This window comes from Eucalyptus grandis, chromosome 1 (genome assembly GCF_016545825.1).
Source record: "Eucalyptus grandis isolate ANBG69807.140 chromosome 1, ASM1654582v1, whole genome shotgun sequence".
NCBI lineage: Eukaryota > Viridiplantae > Streptophyta > Magnoliopsida > Myrtales > Myrtaceae > Eucalyptus > Eucalyptus grandis.
This window is the reverse complement of record NC_052612.1, coordinates 42521614-42539281: the sequence shown is the minus strand read 5'-3', so window position 1 is coordinate 42539281 and position 17668 is coordinate 42521614. Positions and strand designations below refer to the sequence as shown.

At 41.7% G+C, this 17668-nt stretch overlaps 2 protein-coding genes and 1 long non-coding RNA gene across 4 annotated transcripts; 2 read left to right on the top strand and 1 right to left on the bottom strand.

Moving 5' to 3' along the window:
- Positions 1–765: 765 nt before the first annotated feature.
- On the top strand, positions 766–3509 carry LOC104444350 (BTB/POZ domain and ankyrin repeat-containing protein NOOT2). Its single transcript, XM_010058011.3, has 2 exons — positions 766–1535; positions 2380–3509. The coding sequence occupies exons 1-2, from the start codon at positions 1077–1079 to the stop codon at positions 3385–3387; spliced, it is 1467 nt and encodes a 488-aa protein (XP_010056313.1). The 5' UTR covers positions 766–1076; the 3' UTR covers positions 3388–3509.
- Positions 3510–11509: 8000 nt separating this feature from the next.
- On the top strand, positions 11510–12239 carry LOC104444345. The gene is made up of 3 exons (XR_725391.3): positions 11510–11726; positions 11847–11940; positions 12046–12239. It is a non-coding gene; the product is annotated as an uncharacterized LOC104444345 (long non-coding RNA).
- A 124-nt stretch (positions 12240–12363) lies between these two features.
- LOC104444330 (L-galactono-1,4-lactone dehydrogenase, mitochondrial) lies at positions 12364–17609 on the bottom strand. 2 transcript variants are annotated; one of them, XM_039314770.1, is made up of 7 exons: positions 16830–17609; positions 16138–16388; positions 15750–15935; positions 14499–14910; positions 13215–13355; positions 12709–12885; positions 12364–12578 (listed from the first exon to the last, which is right to left on the bottom strand). In XM_039314770.1, exons 1-6 carry the CDS (start codon positions 17466–17468, stop codon positions 12727–12729), a joined length of 1788 nt encoding a protein of 595 aa, XP_039170704.1. In that variant the 5' UTR covers positions 17469–17609; the 3' UTR covers positions 12364–12578; positions 12709–12726. The 2 variants fall into 2 exon arrangements, with proteins under 2 accessions (XP_039170704.1, XP_010056286.2); XM_010057984.3 differs by having other exon boundaries at positions 12370–12885.
- Positions 17610–17668: the final 59 nt, after the last annotated feature.

Sequence of the window (17668 nt, the reverse complement as noted above, 5' to 3'; positions counted from 1 at the left end):
CGACATGATGAGGAGGAGTATGTTTCTTTTGAGAGGGCATGAAGTAAATTTAACAAAAGAGGACTAAGTGCAAAAGACGGGGGGTCTTTCTTTTGTGAGTGGACGTAAAGCTAAGGCAACCGTGTGTTGGTTTGCCTTGTAGCTTTACGTCCACTCACAAATAAACACACGGTTTAGTTGCCTATAGTCAAAACCAAACAAAAACATAAAAAAAAAAAAATGAAAATTGTGCAATCCCCCTTTTACACATGCTGATATCATACTCACACACACATATATGTATGTATGTATATGTATATGAGTTAAAGTTCGTGTTTTCTATTTTAGGAATTCAATTTTCAAAACTAGGGCACGAACACGAGTATGTCATTAGTCAAACCCTCAGGGCTAGGACAAAACATCACCCCTTCCCTTGGTCAATAAAAAGCGTTCGGACAAATAATTTCCTCCTCCCCCCCGTATTCCCGGTAATTTTCTCTCTTCCGGGTCAGCTTATCCTGCTATATATATATACATAGGTCGTTGTCTATACGAGAAATGCAAGATATTACGGTTCTTGAAAAAAATTATGCGGGTGAATGTTTCGACAGGTGGATTTTATCCAGTATTTATGAAGTATCGGTCACATTACTTTATAAACCCATGAAGGCATGCCTGACAGTATTCTCGTTTATTTTCTATTTTCTGATCTTTTGCCAAATGTTTATTGCAAAAATAAATAAAATAAACTCGCCCTTTTAATAAGCTCAGCCGCCCAGAATGCCCACCCAAGTTGCTTCACTCAATCTCTCTTCTCTCTCTCCTCTCTCTCTTCTCTCTCTCTCCACCAAAATATCTATCAACACACACCTCCGCTCTCCATCTCCATCTTCATCTCCATCTCCATGGAAGAATCTCACCTCTTCCTCTGATCACACTCCCAACAGAACTCGCAAACCCCACATGAATACTTCCACCTCCTCCTCTTGACCCTTCTCTGTCCCCATCTTCTCTCTCTCCCTCTCTCTCTCTCAACCCTAAACAAGGAAGAAACAGCAACGCGGTCACTTCTTGGACGGGAAATCAAGAACGAGAAGATGTCGATCGAGGACTCGCTGAGATCCCTGTCGCTGGACTACCTCAACCTCCTGATCAACGGGCAGGCCTTCAGCGACGTCACCTTCAGCGTGGAGGGCCGCCTCGTCCACGCCCACCGCTGCATCCTCGCCGCCCGCAGCCTCTTCTTCCGCAAGTTCTTCTGCGGATCCGAGTCCCCCGGGGGGCCCTCCTCGGATCCATCCTCCGGGTCGGGCTCGAGGGCCGCGCGGGCCGCGGTGATCCCGGTCAGCTCGGTGGGATACGAGGTGTTCCTGCTGCTGCTGCAGTTCCTGTACAGTGGGCAGGTCTCAATCGTGCCGCAGAAGCACGAGCCCCGGCCTGACTGCGGGGAGCGCGGCTGCTGGCACACGCATTGCACCTCCGCCGTCGACCTCGCCCTCGACACCCTCGCCGCCGCCCGATCCTTCGGCGTCGAGCAGCTCGCATTGCTCACTCAGGTCTCAATTCTCATATCCTTCTCCTCTCGCCCTCTCTCTCTCTCTCTCTCTCTCCCCTCTCTCTCCCCATCCCCTCCCCCCGCTAGTGCGTTGATTGGTATGGCCTTTTCTGGGGAGGTAAGATTAGATTTTGCTGTTGAGGATTTGGTTGCTGACGTTTCTTGTTGATGATTGGAGGGGCTTTTGCTTTTCTGTGCTTCAGTTGGGTTTTTCATTTTTTGGCTTCACTTTCTGTGTGATTGAGGGACACTGAAAACACTCACCAACCAGACTCTCCTTTGAGACATTGAAGGAATCCTAAGTACTTCTAATGTCTGTGTCTTTTAATCCCTCAAAGACCAAATTCCTGTGACCTTTTTTTTTCTTTTTATGTAAGGTGTTCTTGCTTCCCCGCGAGTTTGATTTTATGTACGAACATGGAGTCTCTTCAAATGGTTCGCCCTAATTCCGTTGTTAGAACTTAAGAATTTTCCCATTTTTAGGTTTTTGGATCGATCTCTTCATTGTCTTGTCATTCCACACAGTTAAAAGCTTACCAAACCCAACTTTTCCCAAAACATTCACTTTCTCTATTTGGGTGTTCAAATTCTCCATTCTGATATAAGTATTTCAAAACAAAAGGAAAAAAAAAAGAAAAAAAAAAGAAAAAAAAAGAAAAGGAAAAGGAAAAAGTTGTCAAGCATAATTCTGCACAATAGCTCCCCTATAATCTTCCATTGAGCACAGGTTAGATAATTAGTCTTATGTTTTTCTTTCACGTTATGTTGATTAGTTCGATCCAATAAAATCATCAATCTTTGCGCATCATGTTTATTCGATTCGTCGCTTATTTGATTGTACGCAGAAGCAATTGGCAAGCATGGTCCAGAAGGCCTCGATAGAGGACGTAATGAAAGTGCTAATAGCCTCAAGGAAGCACGAAATGCAACCACTGTGGACCACCTGCTCTCACCTGGTCGCCAAATCTGGCCTCCCACCTGAAGTACTAGCTAAACACCTCCCCATCGACGTGGTCACCAAGATCGAAGAGCTACGCCTCAAGTCTTCCCTCGCCCGCCAATCCCTCATGCCTCACCCCCACGCCCACCATCCTGGTCACCATGACCTTGTCGCAGCCGCTGGCGCCGACCTCGAGGACCAAAAGATACGGCGGATGCGGCGCGCCCTTGACTCGTCCGATGTCGAGCTCGTGAAGCTCATGGTGATGGGGGAGGGTCTCAACCTGGATGACGCACTGGCCCTTCACTACGCAGTCGAAAACTGCAGCCGGGAGGTGGTGAAGGCACTGCTTGAGCTCGGGGCTGCCAATGTGAACTGCCCTGCGGGGCCGGCAGGGAAGACCCCACTCCATGTCGCAGCCGAGATGGTGTCCCCAGATATGGTGGCGGTCCTCCTTGACCACCATGCGGACCCCAACGTCCGGACTGTCGATGGTGTCACCCCGCTCGATGTGCTCCGTGCCCTCACCTCCGACTTCCTCTTCAAGGGTGCCGTACCGGGGCTGGCCCACATCGAGCCCAACAAGCTCCGGCTCTGCCTCGAGCTCGTCCAGTCAGCGGCTCTTGTCATCTCGCGTGAGGAAGGGAACGCCAACGCATCCTCACATTCGAATAACAGCATCTATAACCCGCCAATGAGTGAAGGGCATAGCAGTGGAAGCAGTGGAGGGAACATGTCCAATGTGAACGTTGATTCAAGAATGGTTTATCTCAATCTTGGTGCTGCTCAAATGGGGTCAGGAGTGGACTGCGGTGAGGAAGCCGAGACCGGCCGTCACAGGCAAAGGCAAAGGACACAGCAAGTGGGTTGTGACCCTTCCTCATTGTACCACCACCACCGTCCAGAGTTTTAGCTCTAATCTCCAACAACAAAAAACACTGAAAGATTATCTTCTTTAAATCCATATATAATAGTATATCATAGAGTTCCAATTAGACGCTCATTTTCTGATTCATAGAATTTCATTCGCTCTCTCTCTCTCTCTCTCTCTCTCTCTCTCTCTCTCTCGTGCGGTGTTTGTGCTTCTTCGTTCTTGTAGGGTTTCTTTGGATGATCATGTTAACATCAAGAAGAGAGAGGGAAGTGCCATTTCATAGATGGGACGTGATGTCGTCGATCAGTCAGATGGGACAAGGGGAGAGAATCTGAGTTCTTGCAAATGTTGAAGAAGAGATCGGTCGGATAGAGAGAATGAGAGGCTAGAGAGAGACGAAGGTCAATCTTTTCAAGCCCCGGTCTGTGATCGACGCTCTCGTGTTTTTATTGGTAGATGGTACATCTATCTGAATTAGTTTTTGTCCCTATTCATTGCTCGAGCTTTTTCCATTTTCTTGTTCTCCCCACCTACCTTCTCATTTTCTATATACGTACATAGCCCGATTCTTATATAGCACAAAATAACTATATATATATATATATATATATATATATATATATATAATATTGAGATAACCAGAACAGGCTTGTGGGGTTTATTCCTCTTTCAAGATGTAGTTTTTTTTTTTTTTAAGATATAGGGCTTTATTAGGACATGGGTACCTTTTATTCTAACGAGGGAAATGAGCTGTCATTTGCCTTTTTTTTTTTTTTATTACTGCTTTTTTTCCCCTCCCTCCCCACACATGGGGCATTTGAGGGGGAGGGGAAGTCCGATTGGCCATAGATGTGTCTAGTGAATTTAAACAAAATCATTTGAATATAGACAATTTGTTCGGTGTGTTGTCATGCACGAAAGCAACTAATGAGTGTGACCAAAAAGGACACGCTCTTAATTTAATTGGTTAATACCCAAATCTAGGTTTCCGTCCTTGTAATCCTCTTTTTTGTCCTCCTTTGCCTTTTTTGGCCTTTTTCTTGCTCCTGCTTATTCCCAGGAACATTTTCATGGCAAAAACCCTAGAACCTATGGCTTATGCTAATTTTAAGTGCAAATGGGTATGTATGTATGTTTATTTTGAGTCTGATTTGCACCTGGGATAAATGGAAATCAGCAAGAAAGATGAAAACTGTATCTTCTTCACAGGTGTGTGCTGTCATTATTTCTCCAAAGTCGTGTTCACAGATCTGACCCTTTGTTCTTGTGTTCGGCGTAGTTCTTGCTACTTTAATTTACGTAAGTGGGTAAACTTTCGATAGCTATTTAAGGTTAGATATTCGGTATAGCTAGCTTTTATCCCCAGTAAGTACGCAGCTCTCAAAGCTTTGCAGGTTCTTCATTTTGACAATAGAAGTTTGCTGATAATTTGTTCGTTGATTGATCCAATGTGGCATGTAATTGCATCATAGGCGCTCAGGTTTTAAGTCGTGATGCATTCTCCTCTGGTGGCAGCTACTAATATACTGTGATTACGAGTTATACCTTTCGCCATTATTAGCTGTCAATGAGAATTAGCAGTCTTCCGGAGCAATTGTTGTTTGAAGGCTAAACATGCGCCTGCTGTTTGCAAGATGATTGTAGAATAATGAACCTCAAATAAGTAATATCATTCAAATGTCAATGTTTTTTTTCTGATTGTTCTCATTGCATCTTGTTGAAAGAGTCTTGCACTCTGCTTCATTTCCCGCCATAAAAACTCTGGGAGAACTATATATCTATGATTCCTTACTTCATGATCTTAACGATTGATTCATCACAACTTCTTCACTTGAGGCTGGTTTATAAACAATAATTTTCACACTTCAGTGTAGCTGTCATGTGTCATGCTGTTCATTCTCGATAGTTTGTAATTTAGGCTGTCATCAGGCTTACAAAGGTCGAGTGAAAAGTGCCTATCGAACCTTATTAAAAGGGCAATCAAGTTTGATGGCTGTATTTCAGCCATAAATTCCTTCATGCATGTATGTTTTCAGTCAATTTTTGGCATCGGTAACACATTGGCGACTTTGAATGTTTCATTTCACTGGAATATTTTCCTTTTATGCTGTTATGGATTATTTACATCACATAAATTATTCACATCTTTGAGCAGAAAATTGCTGACATAGTGAGAATATCGCCTTATGCAGTCGACGCAGTTCTCTTATTCCTTTGACTTCTGAATTGTCATATCCCGAGTTACACTGTATTTGGCATTTTTTTTTTTATAAATTTTTATATATCTGGCATGAATATGGTGATTCTTTCAACTAGTTTGCTAATTCATGATCCCAAGGCAAAAAACCTAGGTGTTTTAACGTTAATGGAAAGCGCAAATTCTAGTATATCATTTTTCTATCAAATATCTTCTGGAACTCGCACAGTTTGCAAGTTACTAATTGCGAGTTTTGCATGATTATCCAGCAGGGAAATTAACTCTTGAAGTGTTGTTTCAAGGTGTCATTTTCGTTGGACTAACAAAGATTCAGCCCTACGTTCTCCTTTTCACAATAAGTGAGACTGCTGCTCAAGACCGCATCTCTCGATTTTATGAACGGCTAAGAGAAAGTATGCCAGGAATTGTTATTCGCCGAGCAAAAAGGAAACCGCGATCAATGCTCAAACAATGTCTTGATCACTGCGAAGACGACTGATCTTTTCCAGATCATTTATCTGGGGAACAATCAAGGGGGACTTCTGTTCGTCATTCTTGAAAATTCTCATTCTTTCGTGTTATGCACATGTATCTCCCAATCAGTCACCGATTACCCTAAACTTGAAGTCGATAAGTGGATTCAGTGATTTCTTCTATGCACATGCTTCAATCGTTTATAGAAGTTTCCTTATACTAGTCATAAGCGGTTGTTTATGTCTTCCACCTTACATGCTCAGACGAGGCAAGTTTCCTAGGCAGGAATTTTATCAGTTTAGCATTATACTACTAGCATAGAAGACTAGTATTTGAGAATCCTTAATTTATTGTCAAGGATTTTAGCAACAAGTGACCTCGAGACATTTGTAAAACAATCAAATGACAAGACTTATTTGCAGTTTTGGGTGTACCGGCTATTATTGCTCTATTATGCTCTAAAAATTGAAATATTACCTATGAACTATTAGGATGCACGTGCAAGTTGTGTTAGATAAGTTCCATATTAGAGAATTAGTGTGATGTGGTGTGGTGTGGAGTGGAGTAGTTAATATATTCTGATTGGTTTATGATTCATTGGCTTAAATTTCGAGTTCAACTAAATATGTTAATGGACTAGAACTTGGGCTCCCTCTAAGAAATCTCCGCAAGTGTAAGTATTGGGCTTCTGCTGCATGCTGTCAACATTCTAGTTGACTCATAACTTATTAGGTTAAGTTTTCAAGGGAAGGTATGTCTAATTAAATATGTTGATGGGCTCAAACATGAGTTACCTCTTAACGATCTCTTAAGGTATAGGTATCAGATTTTGTTGCGTGCTCCCAACATGAACATACTTAATGAGTTCCATGTGACATCCTTTAACAAGGAAAATTACCTAATCGGTTCTAAAACTATTATTGTAAGAATACCAATTTAATTATAAATTTTTCAAATTTGCCAATTGAGTCATAAATATTTGTATAAAATTCCAATATAATCATTCTTATCAATTTTCATCAAAAATCAATAATGCGGCAGTCCAATCATCACTAGCCATGCCACATGGCACACCGCCATGTCAGCGATTTCTATTGAAAATTGGCTAGAGTGACTACATCAGAATTTTGCACAAATGTTTATGACTCAATTGATGAAATCAGAAAATTTATGATTAAATCGGCATCTTTACAATAAGTTAAGAAGTGATTGAACAATATTCCCTCCTTTAACATGACTCCATTATCAATAAGATGTGGTGCATCAGTTACATACAATGCTATTTGAAGGAGATACTACAACCAAATAGGTTAGAGAATACATACATACAAACATACATATATACATAGTATATGTCTGCATATATGTATTTTAGTAACATTATTTGACCTTCATAATTACAGTTAATTTGGTGCTAATGATGATGCTTCATTATCATCGTCTTAGAAGCACGCCATGAGAGAGAGAGAGGGAGATAGGAGAGAGATGGGGGTTGTCAGAGCCAATTCGATAGTGCAGAAGATGGTGTCTGGTATGATCGTGTGTGACCACAACTTCAATGTAAGGTAACTTTAGTTTTATTTTACAAATTCTTGAAAAAGTTGAAGCACCTTACAGTAAATTTTTTAAAAGTTACTTCGACCTACTTCAAAGTAGGGTTAATATTACGAAAAATCACAAATTATTATACACATATGACAAATTTATCATTTGAGATTTTTTTATCATAAAAAATCTCAAACTATGACAAATTTACCCTAAGTTAACTTCCGTTAAATTGAATTAATACCACGAAAAACTACAAACTAATACACATCTGACAAATGAAGGGTAAAACCTAAATTGGTACACCATCAACCACCATGTGTTACTTAGCAATTTGACGGTAAATTTTAGCAAAAACTAGCTTAAGGTAAATTTATTACAAATGTACTAGTTTGGGATTCCTGATGGTAAAAAAATTAATTTTTGGTAAATTTGTCATAAACATACCATTTTGAGGTTTTTTATGGTATTAACCCTTCAAAGTACTATAATCGAATAACATCTATCTAGTCAAGGCATTTTCATTTCGCATCATTTATATAGCTAACTTTCAAAGTACTTAATAATTAAATACATCACTAAGAAACATCAATATCTTGAGTTTTCTCATACGATCACTTAACAATATATACTCTCTTACTTTGACTCACATTTTAGTAAAGATTTCCATGTGAAAGATTATGGTGTTGGCAAGTATAAGGAAAGCATCGTGGTATTAAGAATTAGTGAAAAATTTAAAGGTGAAGATGATAACACATTCCTTCACCGGATGAGAATTGAAAGAAAAAAAAAATAGCTACAGTTCCTTGCAGATAAGAAGAATGATCATATTCATATGATGCACAGGATCACAAGGTAGTAATCCTAAGTCTATTAACGACTACCATCCCATCAGACCACCAATTAAACATATCTAATAGAGAACATTTCAATTATGAAAGCGTTACCATAAGCCATTGTACTGGAAACTATAAATGGCCACTTTAAAAGTGCGCTGAAGCAATCTTCAACAAAATCTTCAACAAAACCCATAGTATGAGAAGGGTAATTTCTTCTATTATTTTCTGCTGATACAGGAACACAAGTGCAAAGGATCTATTGCCCAGAGACCTAAGAAACATATTATAAACTCCACGAGTCGTTAAGTTTATACTTTTAACCTATATAGTTGATATTGAATCAGAGCAAGTTACACGTAGCTAGTGAAATTCGAACAAATAGCCTCCAATTTTTCAATGCCTCAATCAACTGCAACAACTTTGGGAGAGTTAATGGCTATTTAGGATGCGTTGGTTTCGTAGGAAACAAAAGATTTGGAAAATATTTTTTTCTATAAATACTATGAAAAATATTTTTCTTGTTCGGAAAGTGTTCAGATATGAATTATCGTCGGTAACAAATATATTTTTCATTGACTAATCATTTTAAGTGGTATAAACGATAATTTTCATGAAAATATTTTTAAAATCTTTCATTTTTAACGAAATAAATGAGCCCCAGCTAGAGAGAGAAGGTGAATTTCTTTTTTTTTTTTTCTTTTTTTTGGTCGAAGAGAGAGAAGGGGAATTGAGGAGTGATCTTTCTGGCAAATTCCATATGCAGACAGTGATATATGAGAAGGGGACCGAAGGCAACACCCGAAGATTGAACATGAGAATTAGGTCAACAGTGAGGGAGAGAAGAAAAGTCACCGGGGGATCTGGAGAGCGCGAAGGGCCAAACGTTGCTAAGCCCAGTCAGCATCACTAACTAATGAGGGGGACGATTATTGTGTCTAATTGGGATAAGCGAACAATAATGATGTCTGTTTTGTAGGGGACACTAGTAAATATTAGGCATTTACTCCCAGTCCCAAAGGCTACAGGGCGGACAGTGTTTCTATTGGCTTAGTACACGAGGGATGTGAGCCCCCCGGTGTGTCCTGCTGGAACCACTTGGAAGGGATTAGGAGCCATGCATGATTGAGGTTCCTGCAATCTGAAAAGATGTTTTGTAACTGAGCTATAAAGGAGTTTTTGATTTATGTGAGGATTAATGTCCCGAAAATCCTTAAATTAGTGTACTTATTAAATTAGATAAATATGCAACAGTTCACGAGCATACAAATTTGAGGTTTTATTATTCATTTGTTACAGTAGTATCGATTTGTGGTTTTTCTTGATATTAATCTAATTTAATAAAAACTAACGGAGAATAAATTTGTCACAAGTGTATCAATTAGGATTTTTTATGGTAAAAAAATTAGTTCTTGTTTAAAATTGTTGCATTTATATTAGTTTGGATTTTTTATAGTCAAAAAACTCTTAATGATGTTAGCCCTGTATATAATTGGCATCATATATATTTTAATGTTACCATGCCACTTAAGCAAGATGAGTAGCTTCCTGAAGATTACTATGGTTTTTGTGCATGTTACGGCCATGAGATATCTTTGCCAAATACCTTGTAAAAATGATAGCACTTCATTTCATAGCCTAACCAGCCCTGAGAAAGTTGGTTGTAGCGAATGGCCTCTAATGGTCATGGGAATGCTGTCTATCGAATAGCTTCGGCCTCGATCCCACCCCATCTGCAATGCATCCATAGGAATCTCGATCTACATGCTAGATTCTATCTCGGGACCACCGGATCATCGGCATCAAGGGTTTCTAAAGCCACGGTATCCAATTCGATTTCCCAGATATAGCCGGGCCCGGCGTGCCAAGCGCTTCATCCTTAGCCGAGGCTGTCGCTACCAGCAATTTCACCCAGATCCGGTGATGTATGATATATCAGAAGCAAGGCCATCTTCTAGATCATAAAGTCGGTCCATCCCTTCAAGGATGATGAGCCGTCCTTGTTCACAAACGGCATACGACTTCTGGAGTTCTCAACAGTTTTCGTGCAAGCCCACGTTCCATTTGTTGTAACCCTTCAGGCCCATGACACCGTGCTCTTCTTATGCTCGGGCTTGGCATCAGCAGTTTCTCCTCCTCCTCTTCCTCCTCCTCCTCTCTCTCTCTCTCTCTCTCTCTCTCTCTCTCTCTCGCTCTCGCTCTCTCTGAAATGACTCAAACCTAATCCTGACGTCTGACGACTGAGTAAAGAGGAAATACAACAGGAAGAAAAAAGCCGATCCTGCTGGTGAAAAGACCCATTCACACTTGGATCCGTGTTTTAGAGATAGACAAAACGAGAACGACGCGACGATTTCTTCGGTTTTTGTTTCTTCGCGTTGGGGCTCATGTGGACCTTTCCCTGCCTGATTACGTGAATTAATCACCAGACGTGTCGCCAATCTCGCTCCAGACGCAAAGGAAAGACACGCGTCAGCTGGAGGGGAAACACGACTTCGCCGTCATTCGAGGCCTCGCGCGTCCCCTCTTGGATAACGTAAACCGGCCCCCCTTCCCACCTTGATTGCCTGCCGACCCTCGACTAAGAAGGATTGAAAATACTAAAAATTAATATGAATTTGGATGGAACAAGAACGAGGAAAAAAAGAAGATGGTCGATAGAAAATTCAAGTAAAGAGGGCCAAATAGTGGACCAATAGCATGGAATATATTCTAAAGATGGTGGAGTGAGTACATGCACACGTTCAGATTGGATATTCATCCCTTCGAAAACCTCGGGAGGTTCGTGTGAAAACCCACTGTTTTCAACTCCGCGTCAGTTGTGTCTTTTGTCGATTCCACGTTGATGACGATGCTTTGTTGGGACTTTCTAATTGATTCCGGCAGCTTCTTTGTTTTTTTTCTCTCTTTCGCGGCTCCGGGTCCACCTTTTGCTTTCTCCTCTTTGCTAAGTAAGCATCTTAGAGCAGATCGTGATATTCTCTTCTTCTTTTATTTAATGGGAAGGCGGTTGAAAAAGATGACAAGTGGTGCTTTGTATAAAACGAAGGGACACTCTTGATCCACCTCCCCTGGTAACAAATTCCTCAAGCCGACCATTCATCCATTTTAAAGATGCCTCCCCTGTCTATATATATTCCCCACGGCCTGAGAGGTTGGCATCACCAACCATAAGACACCACATTCTCATTGTTCTCACATAAAAGATTTGAATCCATCGATCCCTTGAAAGACACCGCTCAGAGAACTCCATCAGACCCAGTTCCTTCTGTCCTTTGATTCCACGATGGCAACGCCACAACCCGAGCAGAATCTGCCTCCTCCTGGTACTCACGATCTCTCTCTCTCTCTCTCTGCCTGCTTTTGGGTTTTGTTCCTAGTCCTCTGCTAAAGCTGAACGGTGTCTTCGTGAACTGACTCTGTTTTGCTCTGCTCTTGTGCCAAAGGCTACCCAACCGAGAACCCACCTACCACGGGGGGCAAGAAGAAGTGGTTCGTTCGTTCAAAGAAGAGGGGAGAGAGGGGCTTCATTGAAGGATGGTAAGCCAAATATCACTCTTATCCGTTGCCCCCATCTTTGATTCCTTCAGCTCTTTCTTTCCTATATATTTTCTCTAATCCTCTCTACGATGTTCGATTTTGCAGCCTGTTTGCTCTATGCTGTTGCTGGATCTGTGAAGAATGTTGCTGCTAAACTATGGGTTTTCTCAGAGGAATTGATATCTATATACAATATGTATTTGGCTGTCGTGTTGTACTGAATTTGTGAGGTCATATGCGGTAATAACTTGCGACGATCTGTACTCTACCTCGTTCATTTCGATATTCTTTTGTCCTAATCGATTTTGTTCCAAGAATATAAAAAAATTACCATCATCATTTCCTTTACTCCTTAACCACAAAGCCCTCCAAAAAGGAAGCCTAAATAAATAAAAAGCATGAAGCAAAGAAAGGAATAAGGAATAGACATAAATTTGATGAGTATAATCTAAAGCTCGAATAATCAAATCACTTTACAGCCCAGCAAGCGAACATTTTTTCAACGGTCATTTTCCCAGGAATACTGCAAAAAAGACCAAAAGATCTCAGTTTTGAGGCCACATGATGCCTAATCAAAGAGGATGCTGGAGTAGATGTCGACGCTGAACATGGGTTTATTCCCAACACAGTGTGCCGCTCTTTATCATGCAAATACATAGAGCTCCAATTTATTCAACAGCCAACATCTTATGGAATCCTACTTTCTTAAATGACTGCATAAGAATTGATGACAGAAGAAAGTAGAGCCGTATCAAAATTATTGACTAACCAATTCCAGGCTGATTTTCACGGGGATTCTGATGGAGGAAACAATTTCTCCAGTTTATTATTACAAAGGATCTTGTTGGGGTCCAACTCTCTCCGTGCTTTGTTGTACGCATCTACCGGAAAGCGTTTCCTTAGTCTTGCTTGCAGGGCAGCAAGCTCTTCATTGTCTTTTGGAACCTGTATATTTGGATGGAGCTTAAATAAGTTAGGAATCCAATGAGTTGATGAGTTTTTTCCTGTATAATAGCATCTGAACAATTTCTTTATAGGAAATTCAAGGTAAGCAACAGAAAATACAAATAATGAAGATGTGCATAATTTTCGTTTTCACAGTTGAGCTTAAGTTTAGATCTTTTAACGTGAAAAGCTGGGAGAGGAAAATAGGTAGACTGACAGTAAACTCTAGGCCTGAAACAATACCTTCGCATGAGGAAAACATTGGCCAAAGCACTTGATGCAAAACAATGGGAAAAAGACAATTCAATATATCTACTAGTAACAATTACCTCGATCTTAGCCCAGTGCTCATAAGCAGAATACCGATCCCACAACCGTTCCTGTGTCAGACGCCTATAGTGGAAAAATTCTTCAGTTATCTCCTTTCTCTGACGAGCATCGCTTGTTGGAAGGTACATAATAATCCCAACCTGAGAGATGCAACACCACTTTAAAACTGAGAATCATGAACTATAAAGACCTTTCCTTTATAAAAGGTTGAACATGCTCACAAACATACCACAAAAGAGAAAAAAAAAAAGTAATTTGCTGCACCCTTGAAGAACTTTTGAAAATTATCAATCCTAAGTAAATATACAGAACAAACAGGGCTTACTTGTGGATCTCTCTGTCTAAGCTCATTACTTTGTGTTGTAGTAGCAAGTTAGGTAAAATTTGCTTTATCAATGGTAAGGTAATTCAGATGTTGATAATTATGGTCCATGCAGCAAATGGATACTATCAATCTGCCTAAAATATCAAAAAATCAAATTCAAGCAAGAGGAAATTTTGAGAAAACGGTTGCCCATATCAGAAGTCACTATTTGCCAAAGCTGAGAGGGCAAGAGTATAAAAACAGTAGAATAGACCACAAAAAACAGTGTACATGTCACTAATAACCAGGCTTCTTAAAACCTGACCAATGAAATATAGGATTTACACACTTGAACATACAAGACATGCATATTGATGGTACCTATGATGGTGGGAACCTAATGGAAATGCTCAAATTTCTCACTCCTATCTCCCAATATAATGACACTGAAAAAGCAGATCTGCTGCGAATGCAGCAATCTAAGCACATTGTCTCTAGTAAGGGTAAGCACCAGGCATGGTTCAATCTGGGAACCAGGCTGGTCAATTGCCAGTTCTACCCCGGAAACCAGTCCTGCCATGCTGGTTACCAGGTTGAACCGGTTTTGAACTTGTTTTGAAGCGTCTTTTGGGAAAAAAACTTAACTTTAACAACCATCAACATTTGAATCGTGGTCTTCCATATGACGAGACGATCACATAACCACTTGACCAAGGAATGTCTTTGTAATGATATGGTTAAATTTTTGTATTATAAAAATTTGAATTTTTAACCAAAACATGAGAATGGGCCGGTTCTCAGGTAGAACAGGAACGAGCCAGCCAGCCGGTTCAGGACCAGTAGTTCCAAAACTGACCAGTCCAGTTCCCAACTTTATCACCAGTATGCTCTAGTATCAAATGCTTTATGCTGAGAATGCGACTGTGCCGGTGCAAGCACACACAGCCATAAGGAGGTAAAAGATGTGCAACATATGTACCCAAGAGAATATGTCGTCTTCTGCTGGACTTGATGCTAGACTCATGGGACTCTTGCTACAAGCTGTCCATCGTTGCTCTATAGGAGCAGGTGCAGGTATATCCTCCTTCTCTATAAGCCGCTTCAGCTCTTCTATATATTCAAGATCTTTCATGCTTGGCTTAGATAGAGTTCCGGCAGGAAAACAAGTCTCTGAGACCCACTGCTGGCCACCACAGTCGAAGCCTAATATTTCATCGCTCCAACCCACCCTATATCCCTCTGACTTCTTCCAGAAATCAGCCTCAGCTTGATTAACCTTTATGATATGGTCCTTATTGAGAGGATCCAGGGCAAGCAGTTTATCTCTCAGCTCTGTGAAAGAGAGCTCATTTATGTCTGGTTCATCATCATTGGAGGATTTAACCTCAGGGCTGCGGCAAGTAAATCAAGAATTTAGCAACCCCTTTAACTAAGATTATTACTGCATAGCAGCTATCAAGATGCGATGGCTCACTAACAGTAAGAAACCACGAGGAGTAGGTGGATAAGCAAAATCAAAGGGAAAGCATTCTGAATAAAGAGTTCATATCAAACTTCAGAGCCTGAATGCCTCTGATCTCTAGCGGTAGAGCATTGTAAATACAACTTAATACCCACCAACAGAAGAAAAGAGTATAAATTTTCATGGCCCGAGATGGATCTGGTCAACCCAAGTAGCTAAATGTCCTTATCAACCAGCACCTACATAATTATATTTACAAACTTGAGAAAGCTTATTCAGTACAAAAATTATCTCACGACTTCAAGAATGTGTTATCGAGTTAGATGATTCCACTAGCAGATTATAATATTTTTGGACTCAAAAATGTTTTCATACAGATAAGCAATTCCTATTATATGACAGGAGTCGCAGCAACCACCTCTTGTAAGAAAAAGTAAAAGAATCTAGTAACACAGTGGGCAATTCTAAAAATAATCTGAGCAAATGCCATAGTTTGACATCAGTGTATATTCAACATCCCTCTTTCTGCTTCACAGGGATATATCAATTTCAGTACCTCACCTTCAAAAGCTATTAAAATGACTCCTCATCAAATGCCAAGAAGAAGAAGAAGATTACACAGCCAGAAGTTGTTAAGAAATGTTTGGAGACATACTGGGTTTCTATCTTATAGCCAGGCCAATAATGACAAACAGCTCTAAACTCGGCCACAATCTTTTGGTTTCATCTAAGCTATGAGAAGTCATATGCCAAAGGAGAGCAAGTTACCGATACTTCTGAAGTGACTCCTGGTAGAGTTGCCGCACATGCTGCAAAGCTTCGTCCACTGTATACTTGGGTTTGAATTTAGGTGGACCTTTCCATTTTGAGACAGGATTGCAGGTCACAACCACAACAGTATCTGTATAAGGAATATACAGATACTTTACATGTTTATTCTCAGACAACAATTTCCTGTGAAAGTAGAAGAATGGTTACATTTCTACCAAAAGAATGGCATCTCAGCATAACAACATATATAGTTATTGCAGGACCTATTATTTATACATTGTACATGGATCACCAATTCGAGCCTCCACGCTAAAAGATGAGGTCATTCAAAGAACAGGTTCAACTAAATAGGCAAATTTTACATGTAACATAAATTAATCAGTACTTGTGATTTTTCTTGATTTCTTGCATGGTTGACACAGTTGTATGCTCCACAAGCTCTTGTCTGTCAACACATTGCAGGGTTACTTCAGCAACCACACCGAGGGCCCCAAGACCACACCTAGCCAGATAGAAGAGTTCTGGGTCCTTCTCTTTTGAAACCTCAATTGTACCCTTGGCAGGAGTAACCAATTTCATACTGGTGACCTGCTCATCAATGGGAGGCAATCTGGCACCAGTGCCATGTGCGCCAACCTATACACAAGGAATTAACCAAACAATAAGCCAAAAGATACACAATGCCGATGCTACTTATTCTTCGAGTACTACCTTTTTACCTCCCCTTAACATTCATGGATCATGGTCATGTATCAATCAGGCCCAAATAATAAAATGCAATTGAACAAGTGCCATCATCTCATCCTAAGAGTCTAGACCACAATCATCAATAAAACCAACAAGGAATTCAAAACATAACACCAATCCACCAAATCCAAAAGACAAGAACTCCATGATGCAATCCAATCTCTCTAATCTTGAAACCACACAAACGTCAACAGGTCCTGATCTTTCAGAAACGACATCCTTCCCAAACAAAACAAACTCAAACCTCCAACTTCCAAAACCAAAGCATTGACCCACCCACAAGCCTGAGATCTCAAAGAAAAACCCAACACGCACGACATACCAACCAACCTGGACAATGCCACCGATCTGCTGCTCCCTAATGGAAGCGAAGTTCTGGAGAGTGAGGCCGTGCTCCTTAATCCCATCCACCAGCTGCTGCACTCTTATCCCGGCCTCCACCCTCACCGTCTTCCTCTCCTTGTCCACCGCCAACACCCGGTCCATGAGCGCCAGGTTCACCATCCCCGCCCGGGACAACCCGATCCCGTTCGGGGACAGACCCGACCCGACGGGCCTGATCCGCGCCCTCTTGGCGTCGGCCTCCCGGACGACCTCCTCGAGCTGGGCCAAGCTCTCGGGCTGGTGGAAGACGCGGGTCTGCACCTCGTGGGTGCCGCTCCAGTTGGAGACGGTGTGGAGGTCCTCGGGGAGCGGGGCGTAGCGGAAGAGTTGGGCCTTCTTGTGCTTGGCGTTGTCCGAGAAGGGGAAGGAGTAGTAGGTCGCGGCGCCGCAGAAGAGGACGAGGGCGGTGTAGCCCAGGTACTTGCGGACCTCGGAGGACGAGGACGAGGTGGTGGCGGTGCCGGCGGCGGCGGCGTCGGAGCAGAAGGCGCGGGGGACGGCGGAGGAGGAAGAGAGGACTATGAGGTGGCGGTGGCGGGGGCGGAGGGAGTGGAGGGAGCGTCGGAGAGAGAGTGACGCCAACATGGTTTTGGCCGGAGAGCGGCGGCGGCGGCGGCGGAGGAGGAGGAGGAAAGAGAGCGGACTGTGGTCTAATTGGGTTTGATCCCCCTCTTCATTTGGAGATGGAATCGGCGTGTTGCTGTTGCTCCATCTGCTGGTAGAGATTCAAATTACTCCTTTGTCCTGACTTTTTCTTTCGTTCATGGGACCATGCATTCACGAAT